Source organism: Rhinichthys klamathensis, unplaced genomic scaffold (assembly GCF_029890125.1).
Source record: "Rhinichthys klamathensis goyatoka isolate OS25496 unplaced genomic scaffold, OSU_Roscu_1.1 h1tg000011l_1, whole genome shotgun sequence".
Lineage (NCBI taxonomy): Eukaryota > Metazoa > Chordata > Actinopteri > Cypriniformes > Leuciscidae > Rhinichthys > Rhinichthys klamathensis.
In genome coordinates this window covers 21,140,779-21,167,672 of record NW_026606564.1, presented here as the reverse complement: position 1 = coordinate 21,167,672, position 26,894 = coordinate 21,140,779, and the positions used below count along the sequence as shown (strand labels likewise).

Genomic DNA, 26,894 nt, shown 5'->3' with positions numbered 1-26,894 from the left:
GACTGTGTGTGTTTGTGCTTCAGATGCAGAGCCGAGAGAAGGCTGTGAGTGTGTGTGATGTCTGACTGTGTGTGTTTGTGCTTCAGATGCAGAGCCGAGGGAAGGCTGTGAGTGTGTGTTGTCTGACTGTGAGTGTGTGTTGTCTGACTGTGAGTGTGTGTTGTCTGACTGTGTGTGTGTTTGTGCTTGAGGTGCAGAGCCGAGAGAAGGCTGTGAGTGTGTGTTGTCTGACTGTGAGTGTGTGTTGTCTGACTGTGTGCATGTTTGTGCTTCAGGTGCAGAGCCGAGAGAAGGCTGTGAGTGTGTGTTGTCTGACTGTGAGTGTGTGTTGTCTGACTGTGTGTGTGTGTTGTCTGACTGTGAGTGTGTGTTGTCTGACTGTGTGTGTGTGTTGTCTGACTGTGAGTGTGTTGTCTGACTGTGTGTGTGTTGTCTGACTGTGAGTGTGTGTTGTCTGACTGTGAGTGTGTGTTGTCTGACTGTGTGTGTGTGTGTTGTCTGACTGTGAGTGTGTGTTGTCTGACTGTGTGTGTGTGTGTGTGTATGTGTGTTGTCTGACTGTGTGTGTGTGTTGTCTGACTGTGAGTGTGTGTTGTCTGACTGTGAGTGTGTGTTGTCTGACTGTGAGTGTGTGTTGTCTGACTGTGAGTGTGTGTTGTCTGACTGAGTGTGTGTTGTCTGACTGTGTGTGTGTTTGTGCTTGAGGTGCAGAGCCGAGAGAAGGCTGTGAGTGTGTGTTGTCTGACTGTGAGTGTGTGTTGTCTGACTGTGTGTGTTTGTGCTTCAGGTGCAGAGCCGAGAGAAGGCTGTGAGTGTGTGTTGTCTGACTGTGAGTGTGTGTTGTTGGACTGTGAGTGTGTGTTGTCTGACTGTGAGTGTGTGTTGTCTGACTGTGTGTGTGTGTTGTCTGACTGTGAGTGTGTGTTGTCTGACTGTGAGTGTGTGTTGTCTGACTGTGTGTGTGTGTTGTCTGACTGTGAGTGTGTGTTGTCTGACTGTGAGTGTGTGTTGTCTGACTGTGTGTGTGTGTTGTCTGACTGTGAGTGTGTGTTGTTGGACTGTGAGTGTGTGTTGTCTGACTGTGAGTGTGTGTTGTCTGACTGTGTGTGTGTGTTGTCTGACTGTGAGTGTGTGTTGTCTGACTCTGAGTGTGTGTTGTCTGACTGTGTGTGTGTTGTCTGACTGTGAGTGTGTGTTGTCTGACTGTGTGTGTGTGTTGTCTGACTGTGAGTGTGTGTTGTCTGACTGTGAGTGTGTGTTGTCTGACTGTGAGTGTGTGTTGTCTGACTGTGTGTGTGTGTTGTCTGACTGTGAGTGTGTGTTGTCTGACTGTGAGTGTGTGTTGTCTGACTGTGTGTGAGTGTTGTCTGACTGTGAGTGTGTGTTGTCTGACTGTGTGTGTGTGTTGTCTGACTGTGAGTGTGTGTTGTCTGACTGTGAGTGTGTGTTGTCTGACTGTGTGTGTGTGTTGTCTGACTGTGAGTGTGTGTTGTCTGACTGTGAGTGTGTGTTGTCTGACTGTGTGTGTGTTGTCTGACTGTGAGTGTGTGTTGTCTGACTGTGTGTGTGTATTGTCTGACTGTGAGTGTGTGTTGTCTGACTGTGAGTGTGTGTTGTCTGACTGTGTGTGTGTGTTGTCTGACTGTGAGTGTGTGTTGTCTGACTGTGAGTGTGTGTTGTCTGACTGTGTGTGTGTGTTGTCTGACTGTGAGTGTGTGTTGTTGGACTGTGAGTGTGTGTTGTCTGACTGTGAGTGTGTGTTGTCTGACTCTGAGTGTGTGTTGTTGGACTGTGAGTGTGTGTTGTCTGACTGTGAGTGTGTGTTGTCTGACTGTGTGTGTGTGTGTTGTCTGACTGTGAGTGTGTGTTGTCTGACTGTGAGTGTGTGTTGTCTGACTGTGAGTGTGTGTGTTGTCTGACTGTGAGTGTGTGTTGTCTGACTGTGAGTGTGTGTTGTCTGACTGAGTGTGTGTTGTCTGACTGTGTGTGTGTGTTGTCTGACTGTGAGTGTGTGTTGTCTGACTGTGAGTGTGTGTTGTCTGACTGTGTGTGTGTGTTGTCTGACTGTGAGTGTGTGTTGTCTGACTGTGAGTGTGTGTTGTCTGACTGTGAGTGTGTGTTGTCTGACTGTGAGTGTGTGTTGTCTGACTGTGTGTGTTTGTGCTTCAGGTGCAGAGCCGAGAGAAGGCTGTGAGTGTGTGTTGTCTGACTGTGTGTTGTCTGACTGTGAGTGTGTGTTGTCTGACTGTGTGTGTGTGTGTTGTCTGACTGTGTGTGTGTGTTGTCTGACTGTGAGTGTGTGTTGTCTGACTGTGAGTGTGTGTTGTCTGACTGTGAGTGTGTGTTGTCTGACTGTGAGTGTGTGTTGTCTGACTGTGAGTGTGTGTTGTCTGACTGTGTGTGTGTGTTTGTGCTTGAGGTGCAGAGCCGAGAGAAGGCTGTGTGTGTGTGTTGTCTGACTGTGAGTGTGTTGTCTGACTGTGAGTGTGTGTTGTCTGACTGTGAGTGTGTGTTGTCTGACTGTAAGTGTGTTGTCTGACTGTGAGTGTGTGTTGTCTGACTGTGTGTGTTTGTGCTTCAGGTGCAGAGCCGAGAGAAGGCTGTGTGTGTGTGTTGTCTGACTGTAAGTGTGTTGTCTGACTGTGAGTGTGTGTTGTCTGACTGTAAGTGTGTTCTCTGACTGTAAGTGTGTTGTCTGACTGTGTGTGTGTTTGTGCTTGAGGTGCAGAGCCGAGAGAAGGCTGTGTGTGTGTGTTGTCTGACTGTGAGTGTGTTGTCTGACTGTGAGTGTGTGTTGTCTGACTGTGAGTGTGTGTTGTCTGACTGTAAGTGTGTTGTCTGACTGTGAGTGTGTGTTGTCTGACTGTGTGTGTTTGTGCTTCAGGTGCAGAGCCGAGAGAAGGCTGTGAGTGTGTGTTGTCTGACTGTGAGTGTGTGTTGTTGGACTGTGAGTGTGTGTTGTCTGACTGTGAGTGTGTGTGTTGTCTGACTGTGTGTGTGTTGTCTGACTGTGAGTGTGTGTTGTCTGACTGACTGTGTGTGTGTGTTGTCTGACTGTGAGTGTGTGTTGTCTGACTGTGAGTGTGTGTTGTCTGACTGTGTGTGTGTGTTGTCTGACTGTGAGTGTGTGTTGTCTGACTGTGAGTGTGTGTTGACTGACTGTAAGTGTGTGTTGTCTGACTGTGAGTGTGTGTTGTCTGACTGTGTGTGTTTGTGCTTCAGGTGCAGAGCCGAGAGAAGGCTGTGAGTGTGTGTTGTCTGACTGTGTGTGTGTGTTGTCTGACTGTGTGTGTTTGTGCTTCAGGTGCAGAGCCGAGAGAAGGCTGTGAGTGTGTGTTGTCTGACTGTGAGTGTGTGTTGTCTGACTGTGAGTGTGTGTTGTCTGACTGTGTGTGTGTTTGTGCTTCAGGTGCAGAGCCGAGAGAAGGCTGTGTGTGTGTGTTGTCTGAGTGTGAGTGTGTTGTCTGACTGTGAGTGTGTGTTGTCTGACTGTGAGTGTGTGTTGTCTGACTGTAAGTGTGTTGTCTGACTGTGAGTGTGTGTTGTCTGACTGTGTGTGTTTGTGCTTCAGGTGCAGAGCCGAGAGAAGGCTGTGAGTGTGTGTTGTCTGACTGTGAGTGTGTGTTGTTGGACTGTGAGTGTGTGTTGTCTGACTGTGAGTGTGTGTGTTGTCTGACTGTGTGTGTGTTGTCTGACTGTGAGTGTGTGTTGTCTGACTGACTGTGTGTGTGTGTTGTCTGACTGTGTGTGTGTTTGTGCTTGAGGTGCAGAGCCGAGAGAAGGCTGTGTGTGTGTGTGTTGTCTGACTGTGAGTGTGTGTTGTCTGACTGTGAGTGTGTGTTGTCTGACTGTGTGTGTGTGTTGTCTGACTGTGAGTGTGTGTTGTCTGACTGTGAGTGTGTGTTGTCTGACTGTGAGTGTGTGTTGTCTGACTGTGAGTGTGTGTTGTCTGACTGTGTGTGTTTGTGCTTCAGGTGCAGAGCCGAGAGAAGGGTGGACTCCACGCGCTGGACCAGGAGTGGGACAATCTACAGGTCAGTTATAATAGCAGCAATATAATTTATTGTAATATAATATTACAATATTCAGATTGTTATTTCATGTGATTTACAGGTAGTTCAAATGTTATGAAATGTTTTATATGCAGAGCTTTGAAAAAACATTTTAGGAGATACTGTAAAGGTTAGAGGGTTAATCAAGTGCAGTTAGTAGAACATCAGTAAGGATGTTTATTAAAGCCTCAGATCTTGTTTGGTCATAATGGTGCCATCATGCCATCATAAAAGAGCTGGCCAATCAGAATGAGCCATTTACAGGTAACCAAACCATTTTCATTCAGTCACTAAATCATTTCGCCACTCAGTAATGTCATACAATCAACAACAACAAGCAGTGTTCATGTGTGAATGAAAGCCTAGAGTTTGCATTTTTAGGTGAACTAACTTCTTAAACACCAATGTTGCAGGAACCGAGGTTAGATGAAGGCTGTGAGGGCTGAGTGTAGGAGAAGACCGAGAACCCAGTTGCAGAAACCAGAGCTCAGTCAGGGTCAGGGAGCACACTTAATGCCTCCTTTAATTAGTCCAGAAAGTAAATAAAAAAACTGAAGATCCAAATGCTCCAAGGACTCGATACAAAAAAACTAATAGAGGGTCTAGAAACAAAGGGCAAATAATGTTTCCCCAAAGGGTAAATAAAAAAACTTCTAAGGAAATAAGGACAACAAAATAATAAAAGTCAGATAATCAAACAGAGCAAATCAATCCGGAGAAAGACTGGAGATGCCTCAACCTAACTAACACTGAGCAAAAAACAGGAACAGAGCAGCTGAGGGTGTGTTTACACGACAGCGACACGCTTAAAGCCGAGACGTTTCTCCTTTGAGTTTCCCGCGTACAGACGACACCAGTGTGAAACCGATCCCCATTCACTCGGATCCGCGGATACGGCTGAAAGCGCTGTATTCTGCTGCCAGGCCAGTAGATGGCGATAACACACTGTAGACTGAACACGTAATACGCATGTGTATCGTCTTCACAGATTCACGTTTTTGTTGTTTACACAGAGACTGTTCTCAAAAACGTGCACTTTGAAACCCGTTTTCAAAAGTTTGCGTTTTCAGGCGCCCAAAACGCAGTTGTGTGTAAACGAACGGCCAAAGCGCATAAAAAGTACGTTTTTAGCATGAAAACGGTGTTGTGTAAACAGCCTATTTTCTACTTTTCGAAGACTCCACTAAACGAACACGAGGAAGGCAAGAAACTCTTATAAATGAATGAGGCACAGGTGAGAACAATAACGCATGATAAACTGGCGGGAAACTGAAGTGAAACACAATGAGGGCCTCTAGTGGCCAAAACTAGTCGGTAATGCTTCCTTGTACAGTCCTGTTACCCATGTACTACATACTATGTACTTATTATAGTAATTATAATTACTGGGTAATAACTAGGTACTAACCCTGAACCTACCCCTAACCCATGTACTTACCTTATATTAGCCAGTACTTTCTAATATCTCTTTCTACTTTCTACATTAACAAAAAACTCTCTTTTTGTTAATGTAAACATTAACATTTACTAATACTAACACACGTAAGTCCTGTACTGTAAAAGCAAGCGTTACCAACTAGTCCAAAACGTAACAAAAGAAATATATTACTTAAATAAAACACTATGAATTTAAATGCATGAATGAAATAAAAGGCAGAGCAACCCTTTGTTCAGCCTTCTCTCGTCATGATCTGAATCCTGCGGTTGCACAGAGACCACACACACACACACGCCTGATCGTTTCTCCCTCTCCACACACAGAAAATGTCTCACCAGCGCGTGTCTCAGCTGCGGGACCTGCAGGGCATCATCGAGGAGATCTCCACGGCCATCATGTGGGTCAACGACCGGGAGGAGGAGGAGCTGGTGTTCGACTGGGGCGACAAGAACATCGACACCTACATCCCTCGCAAACAGGAGAGCTACTCGGTGAGACACACACACACACACACACACACACACACACACACACACACACACACGCACACACACGCACACACACACACGCTAACTCCATCCATCTGCAGTCCGTGCAACAGGCCGAGCGAGTCTAGTTATCTAGTAGCCTTAGCATGGGTTAATTTGGTCATATTAGCTGCAATATAAGCTAACAATGAACAATACATGTATTAATTGGTAACACTTTACAATAAGGTTCATTACTTAACTACCTTAGTTAACATGAACTAAAAATGAACAATACTTCAGCAATTATTAATCTTAGTTAATTTCAGCATTTACTAATACGTTATTACAATCAAAGGTTGTATTTGTTCAACATTTACTAATACTAACATTAACATTTACTAATACTAACATTAACAAAGATGAATAAATAATGTAACAAATGTTAGTTCATGTTAGTAAATACATTAACTAATGTTAACTAATGAACCTTATTGTAAAGTGTTACCTATTCATCTATTTATTGAAACTATCCCGCATGATTTTAGCTTCTAATGTATGTGTTTCCCGCTAGAAACTGATGAGTGATCTGGAAGAGAAAGAGAAAGACCTGAATAAGCTGAAGACGAAGGTGGACAACCTCCTGAAGAACCAGCACCCAGCGTCAGATAAGATCCAGGTGAGGAACATGACGGGGACGTGATAGACGTGTGGCCAACCCGTGAGATCTGGCAACCCGTGAGATCTGGCATCCCTGTGAGACTTTTGGATTCCTGATGAAATGGGCCGGAAAAAGAGATTTGAATCATTTATTATAAATGTGACTCACAGCTGTTATTTTCTTTAGCCAATCAGGACTCTCTCTCAGTAGTGATGTCATCATGTCCACCAAAACTCCACAGTGTGTGTTCTTGGTTACAGAAGTGTGTGTCTGTGACAGGCGTGCTGGAGATTCATTCACAGAACACAACGAGTTCATGTTTACAGATTTAAAGAATCATTCTGTAAAAGAAAAGGACCTCCCAGAAGCCAAGTCCTGGCTTATAAATAGGGCCCTTTAAGACACATAATTAGTACTAATAACATCACAAAATAATCCACCCACCCAGTACCCATCCACAACAAACAACAACACCATTCACCACAAAAATATCCACCCCCAACCAGCATATATCACGCATCTCAGATCAGTTATGACACTGCGCTTACTGTGCGACATTTCCAATCAATTATTAAAGAAATGTACAAATATTTGCTATGAAATAATCTTTCCCTTGGGGAAAAAGAAGTGCACTTCACTGTATTGAGTGTGTACTTGTACTTCTGAGTTACAGATAATATACCGGTGAAAATCGAAACATTAGAATATCGTGTATCGAATATTAGAATATTATGTCTTATAGCTTATGAAATTATTAAAAATCTCAGAAAATTAGAATATGACATGAAATCAATAATAAAAAAAAGGATTTTAAATACAGAAATGTCGGCCCTCTGAAAAGTATAATCATGCATGTGTAAATATATTAGTTTCACCTTTTAATTTGGATTACTGAAATACATGAACTTTTGCACGATATTCTCATTTTTCGAGTTTCACCTGTAATATTAAAAGGCCATATAAGCACACACTTTTAAAATGAATGATCTCAAATGAACAGTTTTACTTTAAAGTACATTATAAATCATCATGTTTTAAAGAAGTGCCCTTATTTTGAAGTGTTGACTAACATACTAAAGAACAGTGTAGTGTGCGTGATTATAATCGGACTGTAGTGTGTTATACAGTATTGCATTTAGAGTTAATAGACGTACTAAATTGCAAACTTCCTCATTACAGATGTCCCACAGCTGTGCAAACATGTGATCTGTGCTATGATCGGGGAGTGCAGGTTTGCTAGTGCGATGTCAGACTTGTGATTTTTCTCAAGCAAACACTGAAACGAGTGCAAACTGATCCTGAGCCACATATAGAGGCTCTTTTCAATTGGTTGACAATCACATAGCAATAATTTGAATCTATAAATGTATCCCGAAGCACTCAGTATGCAGACTCAGATCTGTTTTAGACTGTTGCATTAGGCTCACATGAGTTGAAGCGTCTGCTTTCCGTAATGCTTTCTGATGTTCCCTGTCAGGCTTACATGGACACGCTGCAAACCCAGTGGAGCTGGCTACTGCAGATCACCAAGTGCATCGACGTGCACCTGAAGGAGAACGCCGCCTACAGCCAGGTAAGGGTTATGGACTGGATATACGGTGTATTATTGTGACAGCAGAGAAACACGTTGCACGTGTGTCACAGTGACTGACCAGTACGAGCTAGTCCACCAAAAACATCCAAATCTGTAATACGGTTTAACAATTACAGCCACGAGACATACACAGGTTCTTAGTGTGGGGGAAAAACATTGTGAAGTTATATCACGGTTTATGAGTTTGTTTCCATGACAAGGTATTGGATGAAAGCCTAAAACGACTGTACAAATTATCAGAAAAACTTTAGAGCCCCAAAATAATAATAATTTTAATGCAAGTGATTTTATAAATGACAAGCTACACATTTCCTTCTAAAATTGGCCTCATGTACATTGTAAGCTTTATTATGTTGTGTCCTCATTAATAATGTTTACATGCACAGTTATAACTGAGCTACTGTCTAAGTATAGGTGACAGTGCATGAATATTTGAAGGAATAACGTTGCATATTTCAGGATTATTATCATTACCTAAAACCATTAAAAGCATTTCTGCTAAATTTAAATAAATTGTAATTATTAGAAACTTATAAACTTGAAGTTGATGCACGTATTACAATAACTCAAAGCCCCAGTCCCTTTTCAGTGTAGTTGCATTGAACCCGTCCGTTATCCAGCATTTCTATTCTGGAAGAAAGTAAGCCATGAAGCCGAGTAAAGTTTTATTGGTGTGTGTACTCCTCTGTAGTTCTTCAAGGAGGCGAACGAGACGTACGCCAGACTGCAGAAAGACCACGAGGTGATCCGTAAGAAGTTCTCCTGTGACAAGAGCACACCTCTGGAGAACCTCACAGAAATGCTCAAGACGCTGGAGGTACGACTTCTGCAAAGCCAAACACCTGTGGAGTTAAACACCAGTGCTCACTGGATCCTCTGTGTGTGTGTGTGTGTGTAGAAAGAGAAGGAGAGGATGATAGAGAGCAAGAGGCAGGTGCAGACGCTGGTCAGCAAGTCCAAGAGCATCGTGTGTCTGAAGCCGCGTTACCCCGAGGAGAAGAGCAGCGCTCAGGTCATGGTCAAAGCTCTGTGTGACTTCAAACAGGACCAGGTGAGTCTCCTCCTTCAGACACACACACGTCTTTATGAGTCAGTCATTCAATAGATGTGTTGTATCTATTGAATTGCATATATGACTACTATATCTATTGAGTGAATGATTCAATGACTCACTCATAAAGACGTTTTCGAACAAATCTCTTGAGTGAATGATTCAATGACTCACTCATAAAGACATTTTTGAACGAATCTCTTGAGTGAATGATTCAATGACTCACTCATAAAGACATTTTTGAACGAATCTCTTGAGTGAATGATTCAATGACTCACTCATAAAGACATTTTTGAACGAATCTCTTGAGTGAATGATTCAATGACTCACTCATAAGGACATTTTTGAACGAATCTCTTGAGTGAATGATTCAATGACTCACTCATAAAGACGTTTTCGAACAAATCTCTTGAGTGAATGATTCAATGACTCACTCATAAAGACGTTTTTGAACGAATCTCTTGAGTGAATAATTCAATGACTCACTCATAAAGACTTGTTTCTTTACTGGATGAATCAGCATTTTTGAACGAATCTCTTGAGTGAATGATTCAATGACTCACTCATAAAGACATTTTTGAATGAATCTCTTGAGTGAATGATTCAATGACTCGCTCATAAAGACGTTTTTGAACGAATCTCTTGAGTGAATGATTCAATGACTCACTCATAAAGACGTTTTCGAACAAATCTCTTGAGTGAATGATTCAATGACTCACTCATAAAGACGTTTTTGAACGAATCTCTTGAGTGAATGATTCAATGACTCACTCATAAAGACGTTTTTGAACGAATCTATTGAGTGAATGATTCAATGACTCACTCATAAAGACATTTTTGAACGAATCTCTTGAGTGAATGATTCAATGACTCACTCATAAAGACATTTTTGAACGAATCTCTTGAGTGAATGATTCAATGACTCACTCATAAAGACATTTTTGAACGAATCTCTTGAGTGAATGATTCAATGACTCACTCATAAAGACATTTTTGAACGAATCTCTTGAGTGAATGATTCAATGACTCACTCATAAGGACATTTTTGAACGAATCTCTTGAGTGAATGATTCAATGACTCACTCATAAAGACGTTTTCGAACAAATCTCTTGAGTGAATGATTCAATGACTCACTCATAAAGACGTTTTTGAACGAATCTCTTGAGTGAATAATTCAATGACTCACTCATAAAGACTTGTTTCTTTACTGGATGAATCAGCATTTTTGAACGAATCTCTTGAGTGAATGATTCAATGACTCACTCATAAAGACATTTTTGAATGAATCTCTTGAGTGAATGATTCAATGACTCACTCATAAAGACGTTTTTGAACGAATCTCTTGAGTGAATGATTCAATGACTCACTCATAAAGACGTTTTCGAACAAATCTCTTGAGTGAATGATTCAATGACTCACTCATAAAGACGTTTTTGAACGAATCTCTTGAGTGAATGATTCAATGACTTACTCATAAAGACGTTTTTGAACTAATCTCTTGAGTGAATAATTCAATGACTCACTCATAAAAACTTGTTTCTTTACTAGATGAATCAGCATTTTTGAACGAATCTCTTGAGTGAATGATTCAATGACTCACTCATAAAGACGTTTTCGAACAAATCTCTTGAGTGAATGATTCAATGACTCACTCATAAAGACGTTTTTGAACGAATCTCTTGAGTGAATGATTCAATGACTCACTCATAAAGACGTTTTTGAACGAATCTCTTGAGTGAATGATTCAATGACTCACTCATAAAAACTTGTTTCTTTACTAGATGAATCAGCATTTTTGAACGAATCTCTTGAGTGAATGATTCAATGACAAACACATGTTTAACAGTCACGTGTCTCCCCCTACTGGTGTAACGATGTAATTAATACACTCTTTATTTGAAGCGTCAATTTAGCCTACTTTTAAAAGCTGATTTACTCAAATTTGCTACCGTAGACATCAGTGTTTATATCCGAACTATACGCTTTTCTCCCAGTACTTCTGTGATCAATATGAATGATTGTAAGGCAGAAATAATGATACTGTGAGGTTGAAAAGACTGGTTCATATCTTTACAACGGCTCTCTCTGGATCAGATCTGAATCGCTGTGATCAGACTTGTCACAGGTTTAATACGCTTTTATCGCTTGTTTCTGCTCCTGTTTTGATCCGGAGATTCTGTACTCTCTCAGAAGTTGTGTAAGAGCGACCCTTAATGTATAACAGTGAAAACATGGAAAGTTGGACATTTCTGTCAATGGCGGGAAGCGTTAATTAACTACACAAAAATACAGCAAGGTATTTTGGTTTCACTGTATTTTACGGTGTCCGTGTTACCGTGTAATTAAGCATTTAAGTGCTGAGTAATAATGATGAACTACATGCACTGTGGAGTTAGGGTTAGTTGCATGTACTTATACATAATTTACAGTTATTACTATAGTAACTACATGTAACGTGTAACAAGGACACTGTAAAATAAAGTGTTACCGCGGTTTTTTTAACTCTACTTCTAGAAAATTGCTGCATATACCAAGCGCATAATAACTTTGTCAGTTTCTGAGAATTACCATCAACTATAGACGTTGCATCCATTGATTCTGCCATGTTTCTCATTGAACATCCAGTGTGTCCCACTCTTAGTTAGTGTAGGCGCTCATGTGAGTGAACATGACTTGAACGCACGAGCCTCCAGCTGTGATTTTCAAGTAAACCCAAAGACCTTGTTTAGTTGTTTCAGGTGTCATTTAACGCTAGAACTAAATTTAGTATGTAAACGCAGAGTGTATGTATATCTGATGTTTCTGCAAACCCCTGTGAAACACTGTGTGTGTGTGTGTGTGTGTGTTACAGAAGGGGATTCTGAAGAACGACGAAGGCATCCTGAAGGACAACACGCAGCGCAGCAAGTGGCATGTCACCGGACCAGGAGGACTGGAGATGCTGATACCATCCGTGTGTCTGATCATCCCACCGCCGAACCCTCTGAGCATCAGTCTGGCACAAAAGTACGACAAACACACACATGCACACAGATCACAGAGCAGCTGACAGTGTCATAGAGCAGAAATGCATTGATTCGTTGATTGTCTGACAGGAACGAGCAGTACTATGAAGCCATCATGTCCATCTGGAGTCAGCTGTTCATCAACATCAAGAGTCTGATATCCTGGCAGTACTGCATGAAGGACTTTCAGCACATCAACTCCCTCACGCTCACAATGGTAGGAGATGAGAGCTTACTGCCCTCCAGTCACCAATGTCTCCATCTATGGGTGCTTTACTGAATCTTTTGTCTGTTTTAGCTGTCACAAATGCGTCCTGAGGAGTATCGCAACATCATTAAGAGCCTGGAGATTCACTACCAGGAGTTCATGCGTCACAGTCTCGGCTCTGAGATGTTTGGCGATGAAGACAAGAGAAAGATGGAGCAGCAGTACGCTGGAGCACAATCCCATTACGACCAGCTGGTGATCCAGCTGCCCAACTATAGTAAGACCAAAGACACGTTCAACACATCCAGTCACATGTACTAATTCATGTAAAACGGTTAGTCCCAGTCCTTGATTCTGATTGGTCAATAGGTGCGTTTTATTCATGATAAAACACGCCTATAACCGCTTCACCCAACGACTCTAGCAACCACTCTTAGCAACGCAAACACATGTTCTCATTGATATTGTTCATTGAAGCTTATAGTGTAACGTTAGAGTATTGTGAGAGATCTAGTAAGCAAGTGTCCCTGCATTTACAGTAGATATAGTATTTTCCTTCAGGTCAGTCCTATATTCGTGATACAAAATCTGTTTGAATGTCCGCTGATATCTTGTCCTTTTAACAGTCAAGGGGTTTTCCCGTTGGCGATACACTGTGTCTTGCTTCTTCATGTTCACAACAAGTTGTAGTCCTTTCAATATAAAAGTCTTCTGAATGACTGACTCACTCATAAAGACCGTCTTTGCCGCCATCCAATGGCGAAATAATGTAACTTCTGTTGCTGTTCACAGTCAGGGACTAGGGACGAGGCTTTTATTGATTTTACTTCATGAAAGTTGCATTGATACATATTGATACTCTCGTACCTTTTTGCTTACATATACAGGACTGAAGTTGCCCATCCCTGATTTAGGATGACTTCATTTAATTACTCTTGCTTTACAAAGGAGTTGTATTTGTCTTTCAGGGGATAAAGGGGGGAAAGGTGGTGTGGGGAATGTGCAGACAGATGGGAAGATCGTGGTGACAACTGGAACAACGGTGACAACTGAAAACACGATGACAGCTGGGAAACCGGGGACAACTGGGAAACCGGGGACAACTGGGAAACCGGTGGTGACGACTGGGAAGACGGTCACCTCGGGGCTGAACGTCAGTCTCATGTCAGACCTGAGCGCTCTCAGACGCAGACTAGAGGGAGCGGAGGCCGGCTTGATTCAGCATCTCCACGTGCCTCTGAAGGAGAACGGTGTACAGCAGTGCTCACAGAGACTTGTGCTGCTGCAGGTACAACCACACACTTAAACATCACTACCAGTAGCATAGTCTGCTGGAACAACCAGTGATGGACCAATGTATTGCCCAAGCCGATTATCAGCCAATATTTGGATTTCCAGCATTATTATTCCAGCATAATCGTATAACAGTTGCCTCATAACCATATAGCAAGTTAATTTTTTATTTACTAAGCACATTTGCATAACGATCTGTTTCATCAGGGTGTACATCATGATCTGGACACCATCCAGGACGAGTACCTGCATCTGAGGGAGAGGATTTTAAGAGAGCTGGAGGGAAGCACTAACCAAGAGCAGACGCGGTACCTGCGCTCTGAACTGGACCTCATCAACCAGAAGCTGGGCAGTCTGCAAGGATTTTCAGCAGCATATATCCAGAGGCAAGAACATTTTACAAGGACCTATTCTGCTTTTCGTCATGTTCATCTTTCTTTAGTGTGTAATGTTGCTATTTGAGCATGAAAAAGCTCTGCAAAGTTCCAACGTTATTCTCTATATCAGTGTCAGTGTTTTTGAACTCCCTGAAATGGCTCCATTGTAGTCTTGAGTTTTCTTCCGGCCAATCAGAGCAGAGTAGACCAATCACAACAGACTGGGCCATCTGACCAATCAGAGCAGAGTAGACCAATCACAACAGACTGGACCATCTGACCAATCAGAGCAGAGTAGACCAATCACAACAGACTGGACCATCTGACCAATCAGAGCAGAGTAGACCAATCACAACAGAACACTGGGTCATCTGACCAATCAGAACAGAGTAGACCAATCACAACAGACTGGGCCATCTGACCAATCAGAGCAGAGTAGACCAATCACAACAGACTGGGCCATCTGACCAATCAGAGCAGAGTAGACCAATCACAAGAGACTGGACCATCTGACCAATCAGAGCAGAGTAGACCAATCACAACAGACTGGGCCATCTGACCAATCAGAGCAGAGCAGACCAATCACAACAGACTGGGCTATCTGACCAATCAGAGCAGAGCAGACCAATCACAGAAGACTGGGTCTTCTGACCAATCAGAGCAGAGTAGACCAATCACAACAGACTGGACCATCTGACCAATCAGAGCAGAGTAGACCAATCACAACAGACTGGGCCATCTGACCAATCAGAGCAGAGTAGACCAATCACAACAGACTGGGCCATCTGACCAATCAGAGCAGAGCAGACCAATCACAACAGACTGGGTCTTCTGACCAATCAGAGCAGAGTAGACCAATCACAACAGACTGGGCCATCTGACCAATCAGAGCAGAGTAGACCAATCACAACAGACTGGGCCATCTGACCAATCAGAGCAGAGTAGACCAATCACAACAGACTGGGCCATCTGACCAATCAGAGCAGAGTAGACCAATCACAACAGACTGGGCCATCTGACCAATCAGAGCAGAGTAGACCAATCACAGAAGACTGGGCCATCTGACCAATCAGAGCAGAGCAGACCAATCACAACAGACTGGGTCTTCTGACCAATCAGAGCAGAGTAGACCAATCACAACAGACTGGGCCATCTGACCAATCAGAGCAGAGCAGACCAATCACAGAAGACTGGGTCTTCTGACCAATCAGAGCAGAGTAGACCAATCACAACAGACTGGGTCTTCTGACCAATCAGAGCAGAGTAGGCCAATCACAACAGACTGGGCCATCTGACCAATCAGAGCAGAGTAGACCAATCACAACAGACTGGGTCATCTGACCAATCAGAGCAGAGTAGATCAATCACAACAGACTGGGCTCTCTGACCAATCAGAGCAGAGCAGACCAATCACAGAAGACTGGGTCTTCTGACCAATCAGAGCAGAGTAGACCAATCACAACAGACTGGGCCATCTGACCAATCAGAGCAGAGTAGACCAATCACAACAGACTGGGCCATCTGACCAATCAGAGCAGAGTAGACCCATCACAACAGACTGGGCTATCTGACCAATCAGAGCAGAGTAGACCAATCACAACAGACTGGGCCATCTGACCAATCAGAGCAGAGTAGACCAATCACAACAGACTGGGCCATCTGACCAATCAGAGCAGAGTAGACCCATCACAACAGACTGGACCATCTGACCAATCAGAGCAGAGTAGACCAATCACAGCAGACTGGGCTCTCTGACCAATCAGAGCAGAGCAGACCAATCACAGAAGACTGGGTCTTCTGACCAATCAGAGCAGAGTAGACCAATCACAACAGACTGGGCCATCTGACCAATCAGAGCAGAGTAGACCAATCACAACAGACTGGGCCATCTGACCAATCAGAGCAGAGTAGACCAATCACAACAGACTGGGCCATCTGACCAATCAGAGCAGAGTAGACTTATACATTTCTGGGAAATGAACCTATGCAACAATCATGAGTGGTGTTTCATAGGTGTTTGTGTGTGTTTCCAGGCTCACTGCTCTTCAAGCCCTGATCCAGAGCCTCCTGCAGGCTGAGGACATCATTAAAGTCCACGAAGCTCGTCTTACAGAAAAAGAGACTTCTTCTCTTGATCTGAATGAAGTGGACAGATACCGCATGACTCTGAAGGTGAACTTAATATTTGAGTTTATATATCTAAACTCTTAATAAGACACCTTGTCTTTTTCTAATCAGTGTGTGTATGAGACCCGTTCCATGATTTAGAGTCATTTTGACCCTAAACACATTTGGAGTGTTATGCAATCTACCTATAGAATTATTGTTTCCAAAATAGAATTTAAATAGTGGCTGTCATCATAACCTGAATCCAGATCCGGATGTTCGCTAACAGTAAACTTCGGCGTGAGTATATCAGGGCCTTAGCAAGGCACAGGTGATAGAAATCAATCGCTATGGTAACCAACAAGGGTAACTATAGAAACAAAGTAAAACAGGAACTAATATAGGAGGAGAAAATACACATCAATGTAAAAGTCCTAGAACACAGAACACACGAAACACAGGGAATATCTCATTGAATATCTTAACTTTTGGGATTTAAGACAAGTTGGAGTTCATCCTAACTTTAAGAGGTTATTTATAATGCATTTGTCTCCACAAATGGCTCCTTGTGACTCCAAATGATAGAGTATGTCACATGATATGTCTCATTTAATGTGATGTCTTGTGCCATGCAGAGCATGAAAGCAGATCTGGAGAAGAAGAAGGGTGTTTTGAAGACTATGGAGTCGGAGCTGTCCAAGGCTGTTCACTGGAACGGTCAAATCGACAAATCGTTCCATCAGTGTGACGTGGACCTGTCCAGATACTCAGAGCAAGTGGGAACGATGACTGACCGCTGGCGCAGGATTGTGGCTCAGATTGACAGCAGGTGTGGAGAGATGTGCTGCTTCTTCTTCTTCTTCTTCTTCTTGAATATCAACATGCACGACTGTTGTAGAAAGCATCACAGCATAATTATAGTTGTAATCCATTCCTTGCTTGTTTGTCAGGGTCTGGGACCTGGATAAACAGGAGAAACAGCTGAATCACTACAAGCAATCAAGCTCCATAATCAACAAATGGATTCAGGAAACAAGTCAGCGGCAAGATGCCTTCCAGATTACTAAATTCAGCAGCTTGGAAAATTTAATTAAACACCTGGAACAGCAAAAAGTCAGTCCAATACACTCGCTGATGTTTGTTTTTGTAATTTTTTTTTAGTCAAAAAATTTGTGTTTTGTCAGTTTTTTTAAATTAATTTTTATTTCAGTTTTTAGTTATTTTAGTGAATCAAGTTAAAATAAATGAAAATGAGAAATAAATGTTTGAAAGTCTGAAGTAAAATACACACGTTTCAGTTAATTATGTAACCCTGACTTGGATAAAATATGTCCTATTGAGAAAACTATTTTGTCAATGAACAGGCGCTGTATTCTGAGATAAAAGGAAAGAAAGAAAAAGTGGATGATGTGGTCAAAGACTCAGACATATGTGCTGCCTCCATAAAGGTGAGACTCGTATTTGCTGTATTGCTTATTACAAGTACATGTAGAAACGTTGCAGAAGGCTGAGGTCCCGGATCTCTGTTTTGACAGGACTATGAGCTCCAGCTGGCGTCCTACAGCGCAGGATTGGAGACGCTGCTCAACATTCCCATCAAGAAGACTATGCTTCAGTCTCCAACCACTGAACTCAGGCAGGAGGTAACCAAACCTTTCACATGCTGCACTCAACATCGTCAACTATAGGGACAGTTCACAATTCTGTCATCATTTACTCACCCTCAAGGTGTGCCAACCCTGTATGAGTTTCTTTCTTCTCCTGAACACAAAAGAAGATACTGAAAAATATGGGTAACCAAACAGTTACTAAGGAAATCAATGGGTCCGGTCAACTGTTTGGTTACTGACATTCTTCAAAATATCATCTTTTGTGTTCAGCAGAAGAAAGAAATTCTTTGGTTTGGAACAACTTTAGGGTGAGTAAATGATCTCTTTAACATCACAGTTCCCCTGATTAACTTTATTTTGAGTGTATCCGTATTCAACATACCTTCACTGACTTATAACTGTTTCCCTAAAGGCCACGGAGCTGCAGTCACACTACATAGAGCTCTTGACACGTTCAAGTGACTACTGCAAATACCTTGGGGAAATGCAGAATAACATGGAGGACTTAATGGTAAGCGTTGTGTCTCAGACAAGATGTGTTGTGAATATATCTTTCCAAATAATATAATATACGAGACAGTTAATGAGATGCCAGTGCCAAATTACATAGAAATGAATTGATTTGGTTGGCTTTTGTAAGCAGGGGTATTAACGTTAACTAAAACTAATACTATTAAAAGTATTTGTTGAAAAAATAAACGAAAATTAGAAATGTTGCCTTTGCAATAAACTGAAAAAGGTTGAACTGAAATGAAAATAAATTAAGCCTAAATAGCTATACTACTACTACTAATAATAATAATATGGCAAAAGCACATTAACATGAAAACTAAATAAGCTTTTTCAAAATATTAATACAACTATAAAAATACTAAAATTTGTAAGAGGTTAACATTTAAAATTTAAGTAAAAATAGTATACGTAGGAAGAAAATACTCAGCAATGGTGTTGACTTATTAATTTGAACATGTTTTGTCTTAAAGCATATTTAAAACACCACATATAAACTTGATTTTCACCACAGCTAGATTTTCCCAGTGCTAGATTGAAGGACACTTGTTCAGGACACTACAGATCAGTCGCTACAAATGAGTCAAGTTAGCAGGTATAGGGTCAAGGCTGCATATTAGTAGTGCTGATGCCAAGTGTAGTACAAACAGGAAACAAGAAGGAAGTGCAATGCTCAAATGCTTTCTTAGAAGTGAGAAATAATTGGCAGGGTTATATTGCATTCACTTAGTATTTTATTTATTTTGGTTTACTACCTCTACTTAATATGGAATTTTCTTTTTAAACAGAGATGTAAGACTGAAATTGGGATTATGGAGGAGAATCTGAGACGTCACAAGGAGAACCTTGACGATCAAACCCGGAAGAACAAGTCACTGGAGGATAGTATGACTCACTATCGGCTGGAGCTGACCCAGTCCAAAGAGAAGCTTATATCTCTGGAGGAGGGGAAGAGAACCCAGGCTAGGCAGTGCAGTGCTACTCAGGAAAGCCTGGACAGCACCCAGAATCAGCTGAAGGGCTTACAAGACGAGATGTCCCGCCTCACGTTTCTCATTGAGGAGGAGAAGCGCAAGCGGAGGCTGGCTGAGGAGCGCTACACCACCCAGCAGGACGAGTACGAGCTTGCTATCCGCAAGAGACAGAAGGAACTGGACGAGCTCAGCATGTCCAAAAGCCAGTTTGAAAGGGCCATCAAAGACAAAGAGCGGGAGATTGAGCGGCTAAGATTACAGCTGGATGATGAGGCCTCCCGGCGGAGTGCAGCAGAAGCTGAGACCTCAAAGGTAAGATCGCAGTTGAGCCAGGACATTAATAGCCTAAAGCAAACTTTTGAATCTGAGATCCACATCACCAAGACCAGTGTGCTCAAGACAACACAGCAGAAGGATGAGGAATCTGCAACTCTGAGGCTTCAGATGGAGAGGTTAGCCTCTGAGAAAAGAGACCTGGAAGATGAACTTAGAAAGGTGAAGCTTTCTTTCTCCCACGTAGAAGCGGCACGGAGGAAAGCAGAAGAGGACGCACTTCAGCAGAGGTCTTCGGTGAGCGAGGAAAGCAGGAGCAAGAGGGAACTGGAGACAAAGATCCAGCTCGTAACGCATCAAAGGGAAGAGATTGAAACAAGACACCGGGTGGAACTGGCGGACGCCAACAGAGTTGCTCAGGAAAGGGCCCGTGAGATTACCTTGCTGACCCAGAATCTACAAGACGAGACCCGACGGAGGAAAGCCATGGAGGTCGAGAATCATAGCATCAGACAGTCTCAGGCTGAGATACTCGCTAAACAAACTTCAACCACTGAGGTCATTAACAAGTTAAAGATCTCTGAGCAAGAGTTCCTGGTGGTAAAGAGAGAGATGGAGATGCAAAAAAATGAAAAGAGCAAGTTGGAACAGAATGCCACCAGACTGCAGAGTCGCATCGGTGAACTGCAGTCCAAGGTGAACGAGTTGCAGGCTGAACTGGAGAAGGAGAAGAGGAATAATCAGGATGACCTCACGAAGAGGAAAAGGGTGGAAACGGAGCTAGAGAGGGTGAACCAGATGTGCCGGGAATACACCACTACCATCACCACTCTACAGGTCCATAAGGAGCAGGAAAGTGCTTCTGGACGCAAGTATGAGCTGGAGCTTCGCAGCTCTAAAGAGGAGTTGGAGAGGATCCGGAAGGAGTACAAAATCAACTTAGAGAGTCTGACCAAAGTGAATGCAGAATTGAAACCTTTGCAACAGCAGCTTCTACGGGAACAAGCCCTTGTCCGTGAGGCCAATCAACGAAACGATTCCCTCTACAAGACCATAGAGGAGAAGAGTCGAGCGCTAAATGAGAGCACCAACGAGATTGAGAAGTTGCAGAGCCTCACTCAGAATCTTACCAAGGAGCGTCTGCGGCTTGAGGAGGAGCTGAGGAGTGCGCGACTGGAGCGAGACGATGTGAAGAGAAGCTTGAGCACCATCGACATTGAAAGTGCTTCCCGATTGTCTGCCATTCAGTTCCAGCTGCAAACCAGCAATAACAGAGCGCTGGAACTGCAGGAACTAATCAATGAACTGACTAAAGAGAGGGAAAGTTTAAGGGTGGAAATTGCCCGAATCCAAAAGCAATTCACGGAGGTATTTTTTTATGAGCGACACAACTGATTTTTTTTTTTCTAAATCAGTTGAATCAAAAATACATCACCATTTTAAGTTATATCACAATGGCTTTGCTGGGTAACGCTTTGCTGCATAATCTTTGAATGACCTTTAAAGGACATTTTCTGCATAACACTGCATGGTTGCAATCTTTTTTCATATTTTCTCTGGTCTCCTAATTTTTGTTGTTTTATTCTAACCATTTTTGAATCATAAATTTTTTAATTGTGTGATACATAAATATTTCCTTTGTTAAATCCTCTAAATGAATCATAATCAGAAATATTTCTCTTTCTGTTTCCAGACTTCCATGGTCATCCAGCGATCTGATGCCAACTACAAAGAGATTGTGCAAGAGAGAGATAGTCTTTTAATCAAACTGAAGCTTTCGCAACAGGACAAAGACAAGCAGCAGCGATATGAGGAGGAGCTCAGGCGCATCAAACTCTCCTTGGAATCTGAGACGAAGCAGAAGCAGCGTCTCCAGGAGGAAATTGATCGACTTACCAAGGATTTCAAGTACTGGAAAAGCCAATACGAGTTAAAAGAGGGGCAGATCAGACAGAGTGAGGTAGATAAAGACAAAGTTGAGAGAGACAGGGCCTCCTTTCTGAGCGAGATCCAAAGATTGACCGCTGAGCTGAGGAGTGTGGAAGACCGCTACAAGAATCGTCTTCAGACCTCGGACAAGGAAATCTTGGAGCTCTCCCGAAGGAAGGAGACTTTGGAAATTGAACTGAGGAGGTTGCAACAGCGTCCGGTCGCAACCTGTACCTGTAAGAATACGCAGACGGTTGAGGTTTCCAAGCCTGCCTGTGAGGGTAGCGTCCAGAAATTCACAGTGAAAGGTCTGCGTGGAGAGGTCTCGCTCACGGAGCTAGTGGATTCCGACTTGCTTGATCAAACAGATTTGGATAAAATAAACCAAGGAAAACTAACAGGCGAAGATATCGAGTACAGACTCAGATCGTACCTGGGTGGCTCTGCGTGCATCGCTGGTATCTTCGATGAGGCCAAGAATAGGGTCATTCCCTTTTACCAGGCTATGAAAGAAGGTCTGATTCGACGGGGAACCACACTGGAGCTCCTGGAGGCCCAGGCTGCCTCTGGTTTCATAATCGATCCGGTCAACAATGTGTGCATGACGGTGGAAGAGGCGTGGAGGAGAGCTCTTGTGGGAAAGGAGTTTAAAGACAAGCTACTCTCTGCTGAGAAGGCCGTGACCGGATACAAAGATCCTGCCACAGGAAACATAATCTCACTGTTTCAAGCTATTGAGAAGGAGGTCATAGAGAAAGGTCACGGAATTAGACTGCTGGAAGCTCAGATTGCCAGTGGCGGCATCATAGATCCCAAAGGGAGCCATCGAATTGATGTGGAAGTGGCGTACAGGAAAGGCTACTTTGGCCGTGAAATGAATGAGATTTTGTCGTATGATGGCGACGACACCAAAGGTTTCTTTGACCCCAACACCCATGAAAACCTCACGTATCTGGATTTGAAAAAGCGGTGCATCACAGATCCTAAGACGGGGCTCATCCTTTTGCCTTTGAAGGACAAGCAGAAGCCGAAGCAGGTGACCTCTCAAAAGAACACACTTCGCAAGAGGAGAGTGGTGATCGTAGACCCCGACACCGGCAAAGAGATGACCGTCCGAGAAGCGTTCCACCGAGAGTTGATCGACTACGACACTTTTCTGGAGCTGTCCGAACAAGAGTGCGAGTGGGAGGAGATCACCATCGAAACTTCTGACGGAAGCAGACGTTTGCTTGTTGATCGCAAAACTGGAAACCAGTATGACATTCAAGAGTCCCTAGAGAGGGGGATTATAGATAGACAAACCTTGGAGAAGTACCGTGCCGGGACTGTGACACTCACTGAGTTTGCAGCGCTGATCACAAGTAAAAGCAATAGTTCGGAGCTCGCCATCTGCTCCAGCAGTCCTGAAGATATTGCTACTTGCAGTAGTCCCACGCCATCATCTCCAACCGTCCGCAAACGCTTTGCCAGTGTATCCATTACACTCTCCCCTCCATCTGATATATTTGATGACCACAGTCCCGTGGGGGCCATTTTTGACTCCGAGACACTAGAGAAGATAACCATCTCCGAGGCACAGCGGCGGGGAATACTGGACAACCTCACCGCTCAGCGCCTCCTGGAAGCCCAGGTTTGCACTGGAGGAATTATCAATCCTTCCACTGGCCAGAGACTCTCTCTGAATGATGCTGTAAAACAAAGCATTATTGATGAAGACATGGCTGTCAAGCTAAAGCCAGCACAGAAGGCGTATGCAGGGTTTGAGGATGTGAAGACCAAGAGGAGACTTTCTGCCGCTGAGGCCATGAAGGAGAAGTGGTTGCCTTACGAGGCAGGGCAGAGGTTTCTGGAGTTCCAGTACCTGACCGGTGGACTTATAGAGCCAGTAAACGGCCACCGCTTGAGCATCGAGGAGTCTATCCGAAGAGCATGGCTTGACGGCAGAGGGGCACAGAAGCTGCAGGACACGAGGAACTACATTAAGAACCTCACCTGTCCTAAAACCAAACTTAAGATCTCATACAAAGAGGCCATGGATAACTGCATGGTGGAGGAGACCAATGGCATGAAGATGCTCCAGGCTACCTCCATGTCAACTAAAGGCATAAGCAGCCCGTACAACGTGTCGTCAGGACCGGGCTCTCGCACCGGATCTCGCACCGGCTCGAGAAGTGGATCACGTAGAGGCAGTGTTGACTACACCTCCTCTGTTTCTTACAGCTACACCTCATCTTAGCTATACGGCTAGTCGTGATGCCTATGCTTAGAGTGTACAATTTAAATTTAAGTAGGATTTTATAATCAGGAGGATTTCAGTATGGGTTTGGGATACAGAATGTAGATTGACTTGTTTTAAACACATCTTATTTTACTTACTAGCACTAGCACTGATACATTTTCTTGGGTGTTTAAGATGTCTTTTAGATTATTAATGTAATGGTGTTTTTCATTATTTACACAAGGGGATTTATAGATCTGTCATGACGTAATGTTTTCATCTTCTTTATTTGGTTTATTCCGATTGGTTTCAAATATTTTCCTTTTTGCATGTTTTATTTACATTTTACATTTACACTTATTCATTTAGCAGACACTTCTATCCAAGAAATGTAACAAGCATTGCCGCACAAAGCCGATTACAAAGTTAGAAACATGTACTCTTTTATCTGAATCGTCTGCTGACGTGGCATCTACTAATTTCAAAGTAGAAATCATATATTTTGCCTATAATGAATTAATATTTGATCTGATTGTGTTTATATGGAGCAATTTAAACAATAAAAACTATTGAAATATAAACTACCATTCTCTCTCTTACTTATTATAAGTCCAAATTATTTCTATAGCATCACATTTGAAATTTCCTTTTACTCTTCACACCTTTCTTTGCAACTAAATCCTATGAGAGTCAGGGTTGTAATTTGTGCTAGTATGTGATTAACTACTGACTAAAATTACATGAAATATAATGTTTTTCGTAACGGGTTATAGTGTAAGATGCTCCTTTAGAAACGCAGTACGTTTGAGGTCTGATTGGTTAGTATTATGACAGCATGCCTCATGTGTAAATGCATTACTACAACATGAGATGCTTAACTGTCACCTGCCCGTATACGGGCAACCTAAATTTACTTCACTATATTACTATTAAATCCTAATCTAGTCATGACAAACTATATATCGTTGGAAAGGTCTAAGACTCCTAAATAGATATTTTAGTGCTGTTTTTTTCTTACAAATTATGAATGAACAGTAATATATGAATTTATGACAAGAGTGCGCCTCAAAAAATCGACGTCATTACAGGAGGTTCTGACCTTTGTCACAAAAAGTTGACACACACACTTTTAATAATTGAAACTTTGGTTTTTAGTGCTAAAAGTTCATAATAAAACATAATCTAGTATTTGTCAATAAAAAAAGATAAAATTATATTTTAAAAAGTAAAGTAAGAAGTCCTCTAAAAAGTATAATATATATTATATATATATATATAATTTTTTTATTATTATTATTATATCACATATTTTAGTAGGTATCATAAATTAGGTATCATTTGAAAGGTTACGAACTCAGAATTCATCCTGTGAAAACCGTTTTGAAATTGGACGTTGCGTTACCATAGAAACTGTATTTTTTATTAGGCCCCTCCCCTTTTGGGCATCATCTTTCATAATTTATTATCAAAACCTTTTCTAATCTTGACAAAACACATATTGTCAGAAAGGTCTGAGTCTCAAGGTTCCATATTTAGTGACAGAAGTGATATTTGGATAGAAATGTATTAATTTGTTATGGCAGAATGCATACAATTAAATTCAATGGAATTCAATGGCACCCGGTGGCTATTTTTGGTATAACGCCTAAACAAATTCTCATGGGAACTTCAATTTTTGTGATATCAACTTTAAATTTGGAACACAACTTGGTTAGATATATAGCTTTCATTTTATAGTAATTTTATAGTAAAAAAAATATTTTGTAAAATATTTATTTTATATTAAAAAAAATATTAATAAAGTATATTTGATTTACTGTAAATTATAACTTCCATAACTTTTTCATACTTTAATTTTTTGAAGTGCTTTCACTTTAGTAATAATCTGCTGATTGTTTTCTTTAAAACAAGACCAAACTTAGGTCTATATTCCAAAGCATTCTTGAATTACAACCATTTAAGTTTGTATAGTGCATTTTAATGTAAATTATCAAATCCTAATCCTGCCCAAACCCTATAGTACATGTAGTTCATTAATATTACTGAGTACTTAAATATATAATTACACTGTAACAATGATAAAATAAAGTGTAACCCTTTATTTTATAGTGTCCTTGTTACACGTTACATGTATAGTTACAGTAATTACGATATATTGTGCATAATTACAGGCAACTCTCCCCTAATCCTAACCCAAAAGTAAGTACAAGTAGTTAATTATTATTACTCAGTACTTAAATGTATAATTTCACTGTAATATGGACACCTTAAAATAAAGTGTAACCAAAAGTACTTCAGATGCAGATTCTGTGCCACTTTTTGCAGATGTTGCTGATACTGGTTTCATTTGATGGTGACATCCCAATAGTTTCTTATTATTCTAATTACAGTTATAGATTAAATGTAGGAATTTGACATAAAAGATGATGCTTACATTTGATGAGGTCAGAAAAAGGCTTTATAAAGGTTAAAATACACATGGAAATCAAATTGGGAGGCAAATATTGACCTTTAAAGGAAAAATTGTTTCCTGTCGCTGCAATGAACGGACCACCACAGGGAATATGAAGAATATTAAAAAAATATTCATGATAGGCCTAAACCAGCCAAGATACCAGCACAAAAACGTGTGTTTATTCTTAGATACATAATATAATCTGTTTGTATCAATACAACATACTGATGTTTGTCTTGTTTTAGCAGACACAGTTAATTAATGAGTAATGTTTTGGACTTGTTGCATGTATCTAGAAAACATGCATGTGTGGGGAATTAAATGCAACCTCAAATGTTTTAATTGGTCATGACGAAAATCCTACGTTTACTCCAAAGCGAAGTGTATTCCACTAAAGCACCATAGAGTCTTGTTCAAGCACTGAATGGTCACAATAGCAATGATTATTTCATTTGTGTGCATCCATGAAGAGATAGTTAATAATATTAATCTCTGTTCTGTTAGACCCGTCTCATTTCTGCGCAAAGTTCCAGTTAAAACTTTAAATCAGGGGTTCTCAAAGTGGGGTCCGCGAAATAATTTGAAAACGTATTTTAAACGAGTCGCGTATTTAAATCATCTGAAACTGCGACTTATATTCCAAAGTTATAGTGCATTTAATGTCAAATAAGC

At 41.8% G+C, this 26,894-nt stretch overlaps 1 protein-coding gene across 2 annotated transcripts in view; it reads left to right on the top strand.

Moving 5' to 3' along the window:
- dspa (desmoplakin a) overlaps positions 1 to 23,893 on the top strand; it is a 43,333-nt gene extending 19,440 nt beyond the window's left edge. Inside the window, exons 6-24 of one of the 2 annotated variants that reach the window (XM_056266393.1) lie at positions 3,975 to 4,034; positions 5,814 to 5,981; positions 6,532 to 6,636; positions 8,096 to 8,191; positions 8,904 to 9,029; positions 9,111 to 9,263; positions 12,116 to 12,270; positions 12,360 to 12,486; positions 12,568 to 12,754; positions 13,446 to 13,765; positions 13,978 to 14,156; positions 16,181 to 16,319; positions 16,889 to 17,082; positions 17,204 to 17,366; positions 17,618 to 17,701; positions 17,789 to 17,896; positions 18,276 to 18,374; positions 19,162 to 20,988; positions 21,314 to 23,893. In XM_056266393.1, coding sequence (XP_056122368.1) covers positions 3,975 to 4,034; positions 5,814 to 5,981; positions 6,532 to 6,636; positions 8,096 to 8,191; positions 8,904 to 9,029; positions 9,111 to 9,263; positions 12,116 to 12,270; positions 12,360 to 12,486; positions 12,568 to 12,754; positions 13,446 to 13,765; positions 13,978 to 14,156; positions 16,181 to 16,319; positions 16,889 to 17,082; positions 17,204 to 17,366; positions 17,618 to 17,701; positions 17,789 to 17,896; positions 18,276 to 18,374; positions 19,162 to 20,988; positions 21,314 to 23,785 — 6,762 coding nt within the window. In that variant the 3' untranslated portion in view covers positions 23,786 to 23,893. The remainder of the gene's footprint in view (positions 1 to 3,974; positions 4,035 to 5,813; positions 5,982 to 6,531; positions 6,637 to 8,095; positions 8,192 to 8,903; positions 9,030 to 9,110; positions 9,264 to 12,115; positions 12,271 to 12,359; positions 12,487 to 12,567; positions 12,755 to 13,445; positions 13,766 to 13,977; positions 14,157 to 16,180; positions 16,320 to 16,888; positions 17,083 to 17,203; positions 17,367 to 17,617; positions 17,702 to 17,788; positions 17,897 to 18,275; positions 18,375 to 19,161; positions 20,989 to 21,313) is intronic. The other variant, XM_056266403.1, reaches the window with a different exon arrangement.
- Positions 23,894 to 26,894: the final 3,001 nt, after the last annotated feature.